General features: G+C 46.4%; 1 protein-coding gene across 2 annotated transcripts in view; it reads left to right on the top strand.

The window, feature by feature from the left end:
• LOC123990498 (signal-induced proliferation-associated 1-like protein 1) overlaps positions 1-11,310 on the top strand; it is a 264,229-nt gene that overhangs the window by 153,545 nt on the left and 99,374 nt on the right. For both annotated transcript variants that reach the window (XM_046291048.1, XM_046291049.1), the window contains one exon: positions 633-763. In XM_046291048.1, coding sequence (XP_046147004.1) covers positions 633-763 — 131 coding nt within the window. The remainder of the gene's footprint in view (positions 1-632; positions 764-11,310) is intronic.

Genomic DNA, 11,310 nt, shown 5'->3' with positions numbered 1-11,310 from the left:
GATGAAGCAGACTTGTGGAGGTCTACAATTTTTATCTGATGTCTTGACTGATTTAGTTTGATTTTCCCATGATGTCAAGCAACGAGGCAAAGAGTTTGAAGGTAGGCCTTGAAATACATCCACAGGTACACCTCCAATTGACTCAAATGATGTCAATTAGCCTATCAGAAGCTTCTAAAGCTATGACATCATTTTCTGGAATTTTCCCACTGGAATTGTGATATAGTGAATTATAAGTGAAATAATCTGTCTGTAAACAATTGTTGGAAAAATATCTTGATGTCATGCACAAAGTAGATGTCCTAACCGACTTGCCAGAACTATAGTTTGTTAACAAGACATTTGTGGAGTGGTTGAGAAACTAGTTTTAACTTAATGACTCCAACCTAAGTGTATGTAAACTTTCGACTTCAACTGTGTATCTGGGAGGAAGAGGAGAGGTCTGGGGTCCTACTGTTACAACAGGAACTACTTCTACCCGAGAAGTGAGATTATAGCATCTCTATTCATGCATTGCTAAGGTAGAGTAGATATGAATGTCTGTATGCCTTGGAGAAAAAGAATCTGACTTTCTCTCTCCTCCCTCTTTCACCTTGTCCCCTCTTCTTTCTCTCTCTCGCTCTCTTGTCCAGAGCATTGGAATTACCTGGGTGTAGATGACACTCTGGGTCCAGTAGCAGTGAGTTTGAGGAGAGAGAAGCTAGAAGAACACAAGGAGCATGGACAACAGTACAACTACAGAGTCATCTTCAGAACCAGCGAGGTAAATAGCTATGTATCTATCAGGGTTGGGGTTCATTTGAATTGAAGTTAGTCAAATCAGGAAGTGAATTGAATTTAAGAATTGAAAAACTTTTCGCACAAATAGCTTCTCAAAGTTGTTGAAAAGAGACGCCCTTTTTTTCAATTATTGTATTGGAATTTCAGTTTACTTCCTGAATTGACTGGCTTTCAATTTTAATTGACCCCAACCCTTGTATATATGGCTCTTCTTCCCTTCTTCCCTTCCACTCTTCTAACCCGGATCCCCTTCTGCCTTTCCCTCTCCTCCTCTTTATTTCCCACAACCCCCTTCTTCCCTTCCACTCTTCTAACCCGGATCCCCTTCTGCCTTTCCCTCTTCTTCCCTCCTCTTCTAACCCGGATCCCCTTCTGCCTTTCCCTCTCCTCCTCTTTATTTCCCACAACCCCCTTCTTCCCTTCTTTCCCACTCTTCTAACCCGGATCCCCTTCTGCCTTTCCCTCTCCTCCTCTTTATTTCCCACAACCCCCTTCATCCCAGCTTTTCCATAGCTGATGTGAGCATGACCTTTTAAACAGGTCAACAAGGCCGCAGGGCCAGATGAATTACCAGGACTCAGAGCATGTGGCAAGTGTCTTCACAGACGTTTTTCTACCTCCCCCTGACACTGTAATACCTACTTGTTTCAAGCAGACCACCATAATCCCTTTCCCCTAGAATGCCGAGGTAACCTGTCTAAATGGCTATTGCACTCAAATCTGTAGCAACGGAATGCTTTGAAAGGCTGGTCATGGCTCACATCAACACCATCATCATCATCAGACACCATGGACACAGTCCAATTCACCGCCCCAACAGATCCACACTGCCCTTTCCCACCTGGACAAAAGGAACACGGTGTGCACATCACTAAGGATTTATCATGGTCCGAACACACCAACAACAGTCATGAGGAATTTATTTTTAATTTTTATGTAACATTTACGATACAGCCTGGATTCGAACCAGATGCAGTGTCTTAGACCACTGCGCCACTCGGGAGCCCCTCTTCCGCCTCAGGAGGCTGAAAAGATTTGACATGGGCCCCCAGATCCTCAAAGTTCTACAGCTGCACCATCGAGAGCATCCTGACTGGCTGCATCACCGCCTGGTATGCGGGCCGCATGGCGCTACAGAGGGTGGTGCGTATGGCCCAGAACATCACTGGGGCCGAGCTCCCTGTCAACTTTTTGCATTGACCCACTTTGCACTAACTTCTTTTGGACTCCTCACATACGCCACTATTTTATTATCTATCCTGTTGCCTAGTCACGTTCACCCCTCCCGGTATGTACACACAGTGCCTTCAAAGTATTCATTCCCCTTGACTTTTTCCACATTTTTGTTGTTATAGCATGAATTAAACATGGATTAAATGTAGATGTTGTGTCACGGGCCTACACACAATTCCCCATAATGTCAAGATGGAATTACACTATTTGGACACCCCTTCAAATAAGTGGATTCGGCTAATTCAGCCACGCCCCTTGCAGTAACTTTCAGCCACGCCCCTTGCAGTAACTTTCAGCCATGCCCCTTGCAGTAACTTTCAGCCACGCCCCCTGCAGTAACTTTCAGCCACGCCCCTTGCAGTAACTTTCAGCCACGCCCCTTGCAGTAACTTGCAGTAACTTTCAGCCACGCCCCTTGCAGTAACTTTCAGCCACGCCCCTTGCAGTAACTTTCAGCCACGCCCCTTGCAGTAACTTTCAGCCACGCCCCTTGCAGTAACTTTCAGCCACGCCCCTTGCAGTAACTTTCAGCCACGCCCCCTGCAGTAACTTTCAGCCACGCCCCTTGCAGTAACTTTCAGCCACGCCCCTTGCAGTAACTTTCAGCCATGCCCCTTGCAGTAACTTCTTCTGGAGCTTCTTGAAATGGCCGAGCAGCCTAAGATCACCATGCAGAATGCCAAGCGTCGGCCCGGAGTAGGGCTTTTAGGGTGACCGTATTACCGCCACACCGGCGGTCACGAGTCATGAAGGCGGTCAAGTTCCACGTGACAGTTTAGTCACGGTAATTAGGCTTCTCCAAGCTCTGATGCTGCTGATGGTCATTAGTAGTCTACCAAACGTGCTTAACTGCCTGGTACTCAGCACTCTACTGTCCCTCTAATCACTCTGATATCAATGCAAATGTTATCGAAAATCTAATCAAACACTTCATGAGAGCCCATGAGCTCATGCTGTGCAACATTTCTATAGGCTTTGCATTTGCGTGAGAAAACGGAGTGATGGCCGCTAATAAAAAGAGGAGGATCTCTTCAGCTTTCTATAGGCTAGGCCTCCTATATTTATTTCTCAACTTTCTAATATTAAGCACATTGTTTATATTTATGACGAGTATAGGAGTATAGTCTACCTGGCTGGCAGGAAAATGAACCACGGTGAAATCGTCCTCCATTAGCTATTTTAAAGCACAAATAACATGTATTTGCTCCCCGCTCACCCGGTTGCATGATAATAGGCCATCATAAATCCCCCCCAAAAAATCACACATACAGTACCAGTCAAAGGTTTGGACACACCTACTCATTCAAGGGTTTTTCTTTATTCTACATTGTATTCTACAAATGGAATCATGAAATAACCAAAAACAGATCAAAATATATTTTAGATTCTTCAAAGTAGCCACCCTTTGCCTTGAGGACAGCTTTTCACACTCTTGGCATTCTCTCAACCAGCTTTATGAGGAATTCTTTTCCAACAGTCTTGAAGGAGTTCTCACATATGCTGAGCACTTGTTGGCTGCTTTTCCTTCACTCTGCGGTCCAACTCATCCCAAACCATCTCAATTGGGTTGAGGTCAGGTTATTGTGGAGGCCAGGTCATCTGATGCAGCACTCCATCACTCTCCTTCTTGGTCATATAGCCCTTACACAGCCTGGAGGTGTGTTGGGTCATTGTCCTGTTGAAAAACAAATGATAGTCCCGCTAAGTAGAAACCAGATGGGATGGCGTATCGCTGTAGAATGCTGTGGTAGCAATGCTGGTTAAGTGTGCCTTGAATTGTAAATTAATCACAGTGTCACCAGCAAATGAAAATACACACCGTAACACCACCACCTCCATGCTTCACGGTGGGAACCACACATGCAGAGATCATCCATTCACCTACTCTGCATCTGACAAAGACACGGCGGTTGGAAGCAAAAAATCTCAGATTTGGACTCATCAGACCAAAGGACAGATTTCCACCGGTCGAGTCTCCATTGCTCATGTTTTCCTGGCTGTCTTCTTATTGGTGTCCTTTAGTGGTGGTCTCTTTGCAGCACTTCATCCATGAAAGCCTGACTCACGTAGTCTCCTCTGAACAGTTGATGTTGAGATGTGCCTGTTCCATTTATTTGTGCTGCAATCTGAGATGCAGTTAACTCTAATGAATTTATCCTCTGCAGCAGAGTGGTCCTCATGAGAGCCAGTTTCATCATTTCATTCATCATTTCATCATAGCGCTTTATGGTTTTTGCGACTGCACTTGAAGAAACTTTCAAAGTTGTTAAAATTTTCCCTCATTGACTGACCTTAATGTTCTTTATTTAACTCGGCAAGTCAGTTAAGAACAAATTCTTATTTTCAATGACGGCCTAGGAACAGTGGGTTAACTGCAGCTCGGAGATTTGTACTTGCAACTTTCCGGTGACTAGTCCAACACTCTAACCACTAGGCTACCCTGCCGCCCCAATGTCTTCAAGTAATGATGGACTGTCATTTCTCTTTGCTTATTTGAGCTGTTCTTGTCATATATGGCTATCTTCTGTACACCACCCCTACCTTGTTCTTCCCATAATATGGACTTGGTCTTTTACCAAATAGGGCTATCTTCTGTACACCACCCCTACCTTGTTCTTCCCATAATATGGACTTGGTCTTTTACCATATAGGGCTATCTTCTGTACACCACCCCTACCTTGTTCTTCCCATAATATGGACTTGGTCTTTTACCAAATATGGCTATCTTCTGTACACCACCCCTACCTTGTTCTTCCCATAATATGGACTTGGTCTTTTACCAAATAGGGCTATCTTCTGTACACCACCCCTACCTTGTTCTTCCCATAATATGGACTTGGTCTTTTACCATATATGGCTATCTTCTGTACACCACCCCTACCTTGTTCTTCCCATAATATGGACTTGGTCTTTTACCATATATGGCTATCTTCTGTACACCACCCCTACCTTGTTCTTCCCATAATATGGACTTGGTCTTTTACCATATATGGCTATCTTCTGTACACCACCCCTACCTTGTTCTTCCCATAATATGGACTTGGTCTTTTACCATATATGGCTATCTTCTGTACACCACCCCTACCTTGTTCTTCCCATAATATGGACTTGGTCTTTTACCATATATGGCTATCTTCTGTACACCACCCCTACCTTGTTCTTCCCATAATATGGACTTGGTCTTTTACCATATATGGCTATCTTCTGTACACCACCCCTACCTTGTTCTTCCCATAATATGGACTTGGTCTTTTACCATATATGGCTATCTTCTGTACACCACCCCTACCTTGTTCTTCCCATAATATGGACTTGGTCTTTTACCATATATGGCTATCTTCTGTACACCACCCCTTGTTCTTCCCACCTTGTTCTTCCCATAATATGGACTTGGTCTTTTACCATATATGGCTATCTTCTGTACACCACCCCTACCTTGTTCTTCCCATAATATGGACTTGGTCTTTTACCATATATGGCTATCTTCTGTACACCACCCCTACCTTGTTCTTCCCATAATATGGACTTGGTCTTTTACCATATATGGCTATCTTCTGTACACCACCCCTACCTTGTTCTTCCCATAATATGGACTTGGTCTTTTACCATATATGGCTATCTTCTGTACACCACCCCTACCTTGTTCTTCCCATAATATGGACTTGGTCTTTTACCATATATGGCTATCTTCTGTACACCACCCCTACCTTGTTCTTCCCATAATATGGACTTGGTCTTTTACCATATATGGCTATCTTCTGTACACCACCCCTACCTTGTTCTTCCCATAATATGGACTTGGTCTTTTACCATATATGGCTATCTTCTGTACACCACCCCTACCTTGTTCTTCCCATAATATGGACTTGGTCTTTTACCATATATGGCTATCTTCTGTACACCACCCCTACCTTGTTCTTCCCATAATATGGACTTGGTCTTTTACCATATATGGCTATCTTCTGTACACCACCCCTACCTTGTTCTTCCCATAATATGGACTTGGTCTTTTACCATATATGGCTATCTTCTGTACACCACCCCTACCTTGTTCTTCCCATAATATGGACTTGGTCTTTTACCATATATGGCTATCTTCTGTACACCACCCCTACCTTGTTCTTCCCATAATATGGACTTGGTCTTTTACCATATAGGGCTATCTTCTGTACACCACCCCTACCTTGTTCTTCCCATAATATGGACTTGGTCTTTTACCATATATGGCTATCTTCTGTACACCACCCCTACCTTGTTCTTCCCATAATATGGACTTGGTCTTTTACCATATATGGCTATCTTCTGTACACCACCCCTACCTTGTTCTTCCCATAATATGGACTTGGTCTTTTACCATATATGGCTACACCACCCCTACCTTGTTCTTCCCATAATATGGATCTTCTGTACACCACCCCTACCTTGTTCTTCCCATAATATGGACTTGGTCTTTTACCATATATGGCTATCTTCTGTACACCACCCCTACCTTGTTCTTCCCATAATATGGACTTGGTCTTTTACCATATAGGCTATCTTCTGTACACCACCCCTACCTTGTTCTTCCCATAATATGGACTTGGTCTTTTACCATATATGGCTATCTTCTGTACACCACCCCTACCTTGTTCTTCCCATAATATGGACTTGGTCTTTTACCATATATGGCTATCTTCTGTACACCACCCCTACCTTGTTCTTCCCATAATATGGACTTGGTCTTTTACCATATATGGCTATCTTCTGTACACCACCCCTACCTTGTTCTTCCCATAATATGGACTTGGTCTTTTACCATATATGGCTATCTTCTGTACACCACCCCTACCTTGTTCTTCCCATAATATGGACTTGGTCTTTTACCATATATGGCTATCTTCTGTACACCACCCCTACCTTGTTCTTCCCATAATATGGACTTGGTCTTTTACCATATATGGCTATCTTCTGTACACCACCCCTACCTTGTTCTTCCCATAATATGGACTTGGTCTTTTACCATATATGGCTATCTTCTGTACACCACCCCTACCTTGTTCTTCCCATAATATGGACTTGGTCTTTTACCATATATGGCTATCTTCTGTACACCACCCCTACCTTGTTCTTCCCATAATATGGACTTGGTCTTTTACCATATATGGCTATCTTCTGTACACCACCCCTACCTTGTTCTTCCCATAATATGGACTTGGTCTTTTACCATATATGGCTATCTTCTGTACACCACCCCTACCTTGTTCTTCCCATAATATGGACTTGGTCTTTTACCATATATGGCTATCTTCTGTACACCACCCCTACCTTGTTCTTCCCATAATATGGACTTGGTCTTTTACCATATATGGCTATCTTCTGTACACCACCCCTACCTTGTTCTTCCCATAATATGGACTTGGTCTTTTACCATATATGGCTATCTTCTGTACACCACCCCTACCTTGTTCTTCCCATAATATGGACTTGGTCTTTTACCATATATGGCTATCTTCTGTACACCACCCCTACCTTGTTCTTCCCATAATATGGACTTGGTCTTTTACCATATATGGCTATCTTCTGTACACCACCCCTACCTTGTTCTTCCCATAATATGGACTTGGTCTTTTACCATATATGGCTATCTTCTGTACACCACCCCTACCTTGTTCTTCCCATAATATGGACTTGGTCTTTTACCATATATGGCTATCTTCTGTACACCACCCCTACCTTGTTCTTCCCATAATATGGACTTGGTCTTTTACCATATATGGCTATCTTCTGTACACCACCCCTACCTTGTTCTTCCCATAATATGGACTTGGTCTTTTACCATATATGGCTATCTTCTGTACACCACCCCTACCTTGTTCTTCCCATAATATGGACTTGGTCTTTTACCATATATGGCTATCTTCTGTACACCACCCCTACCTTGTTCTTCCCATAATATGGACTTGGTCTTTTACCATATATGGCTATCTTCTGTACACCACCCCTAATAATATGGACTTGGTCTTTTACCATATATGGCTATCTTCTGTACACCACCCCTACCTTGTTCTTCCCATAATATGGACTTGGTCTTTTACCATATATGGCTATCTTCTGTACACCACCCCTACCTTGTTCTTCCCATAATATGGACTTGGTCTTTTACCATATATGGCTATCTTCTGTACACCACCCCTACCTTGTTCTTCCCATAATATGGACTTGGTCTTTTACCATATAGGGCTATCTTCTGTACACCACCCCTACCTTGTTCTTCCCATAATATGGACTTGGTCTTTTACCATATATGGCTATCTTCTGTACACCCCTACCTTGTTCTTCCCATAATATGGACTTGGTCTTTTACCATATATGTTCTTCCCCATAATAATATGGACTTGGTCTTTTACCATATAGGGCTATCTTCTGTACACCACCCCTACCTTGTTCTTCCCATAATATGGACTTGGTCTTTTACCATATATGGCTATCTTCTGTACACCACCCCTACCTTGTTCTTCCCATAATATGGACTTGGTCTTTTACCATATAGGGCTATCTTCTGTACACCACCCCTACCTTGTTCTTCCCATAATATGGACTTGGTCTTTTACCATATATGGCTATCTTCTGTACACCACCCCTACCTTGTTCTTCCCATAATATGGACTTGGTCTTTTACCATATAGGGCTATCTTCTGTACACCACCCCTACCTTGTTCTTCCCATAATATGGACTTGGTCTTTTACCATATATGGCTATCTTCTGTACACCACCCCTACCTTGTTCTTCCCATAATATGGACTTGGTCTTTTACCATATATGGCTATCTTCTGTACACCACCCCTACCTTGTTCTTCCCATAATATGGACTTGGTCTTTTACCATATATGGCTATCTTCTGTACACCACCCCTACCTTGTTCTTCCCATAATATGGATGGACTTGGTCTTTTACTTTTACCATATATGGGCTATCTTCTGTACACCACCCCTACCTTGTTCTTCCCATAATATGGACTTGGTCTTTTACCATATAGGGCTATCTTCTGTCACAACACAACTCATGGATTGGCTCAAACACTTTAAGAAGGAATGCAATCCCACAAATGTAACTTTTAACTTTGAAGGTACACCTGTTAATTGAATTCCATTCCATCCTCCCCTCTACCTCCATCCATCCTCCCCTCTACCTCATGCCATCCTCCCCTCTACCTCATGCCATCCTCCCCTCTACCTCCCTCCATCCTCCCCTCTACCTCCCTCCATCCTCCCCTCTACTTCCCTCCATCCTCCCCTCTACCTCCCCCATTCTCCCTCTTTTACCTCCGCCATCCCTCCATCCTCCCTCTACCTCCCTCCATCCTCCCCTCTACTTCCCTCCATCCTCCCCTCTACTTCCCCATCCATCCTCCCCTCTACCTCCCTCCATCCTCCCTCTACCTCCCTCCATCCTCCCCTCTACCTCCTGCCATCCTCCCCTCTACTTCCTTCCATCCTCCCCTCTCTACTCTCCCTCCATCCTCCCCTCTACTTCCCTCCATCCTCCCCTCTACCTCCCTCCATCCTCCCTTGGTCTCTACTTCCCTCATCCTCCCCCCCTACCTCCCTCCATCCTCCCCTCTACCTCCCTCCATCCTCCCCTCTACCTCCCTCCATCCTCCCCTCTACCTCCCTCCATCCTCCCCTCTACTTCCCTCCATCCTCCCCTCTACCTCCCTCCATCCTCCCCTCTACCTCCCTCCATCCTCCCCTCTACCTCCATCCATCCTCCCCTCTACTTCCCTCATCCTCCCTCTACTTCCCTCCATCCTCCCCTCTACTTCCCTCCATCCTCCCCTCTACCTCCCTCCATCCTCCCCTCTACCTCCCTCCATCCTCCCCTCTCTTCCCTCCATCCTCCCCTCTACCTCCCTCCATCCTCCCCCTCTACCTCCCTCCATCCTCCCCTCTACTTCCCTCCATCCTCCCTTGGTCTATTCCCTCCATCCTCCCCTCTACCTCCCTCCATCCTCCCCTCTACCTCCTCCATCCTCCCCTCTACCTTCCTCCATCCCTCCCCTCTACCTCCCTCCATCCTCCCCTCTACCTCCCTCCATCCCTCCCCTCTACCTCCCTCCATCCCTCCCCTCTACCTCCCTCCATCCTCCCCTCTACTTCCCTCCAACCTCCCCTCTACCTCCCTCCATCCTCCCCTCTACCTCCCTCCATCCCTCCCCTCTACCTCCCGCCATCCCTCCCCTCTACCTCCCTCCATCCCTCCCCTCTACCTCCCTCCATCCTCCCCTCTACCTCCCTCCATCCCTCCCCTCTACCTCCCTCCATCCTCCCCTCTACCTCCCTCCATCCTCCCCTCTACTTCCCTCCATCCTCCCCTCTACTTCCCTCCATCCTCCCCTCTACTTCCCTCCATCCTCCCCTCTACCTCCCTCCATCCTCCCCTCTACTTCCCTCCATCCTCCCCTCTACCTCCCTCCATCCTCCCCTCTACCTCCCTCCATCCTCCCCTCTAACGTCCTCACTCTCTCCAGTTCCTCAGACCCTCCATCCTCCCCTCTACCTCCCTCCATCCTCCCCTCTAACGTCCTCACTCTCTCCAGTTCCTCAGACCCTCCATCCTCCCCTCTAACGTCCTCACTCTCTCCAGTTCCTCAGACCCTCCATCCTCCCCTCTAACGTCCTCACTCTCTCCAGTTCCTCAGACCCTCCATCCTCCCCTCTAACGTCCTCCTCTCTCCAGTTCCTCAGACCCTCCATCCTCCCCTCTAACGTCCTCCTCTCTCCAGTTCCTCAGACCCTCCATCCTCCCCTCTAACGTCCTCACTCTCTCCAGTTCCTCAGACCCTCCATCCTCCCCTCTAACGTCCTCACTCTCTCCAGTTCCTCAGACCCTCCATCCTCCCCTCTACCTCCCTCCATCCTCCCCTCTAACGTCCTCACTCTCTCCAGTTCCTCAGACCCTCCATCCTCCCCTCTACCTCCCTCCATCCTCCCCTCTAACGTCCTCCCCTCCTCTCTCCAGTTCCTCAGACCCTCCATCCTCCCCTCTAACGTCCTCACTCTCTCCAGTTCCTCAGACCCTCCATCCTCCCCTCTACCTCCCTCCATCCTCCCCTCTAACGTCCTCACTCTCTCCAGTTCCTCAGACCCTCCATCCTCCCCTCTAACGTCCTCACTCTCTCCAGTTCCTCAGACCCTCCATCCTCCCCTCTAACGTCCTCACTCTCTCCAGTTCCTCAGACCCTCCATACTCCCCTCTAACGTCCTCACTCTCTCCAGTTCCTCAGACCCTCCATCCTCCCCTCTAACGTCCTCCCCTCT

This window comes from Oncorhynchus gorbuscha, linkage group LG12, assembly GCF_021184085.1.
Source record: "Oncorhynchus gorbuscha isolate QuinsamMale2020 ecotype Even-year linkage group LG12, OgorEven_v1.0, whole genome shotgun sequence".
Classification (NCBI taxonomy): Eukaryota; Metazoa; Chordata; class Actinopteri; order Salmoniformes; family Salmonidae; genus Oncorhynchus; species Oncorhynchus gorbuscha.
The sequence above is the reverse complement of the archived record's forward strand: the minus strand, read 5'-3'. Positions and strand labels throughout refer to the sequence as shown.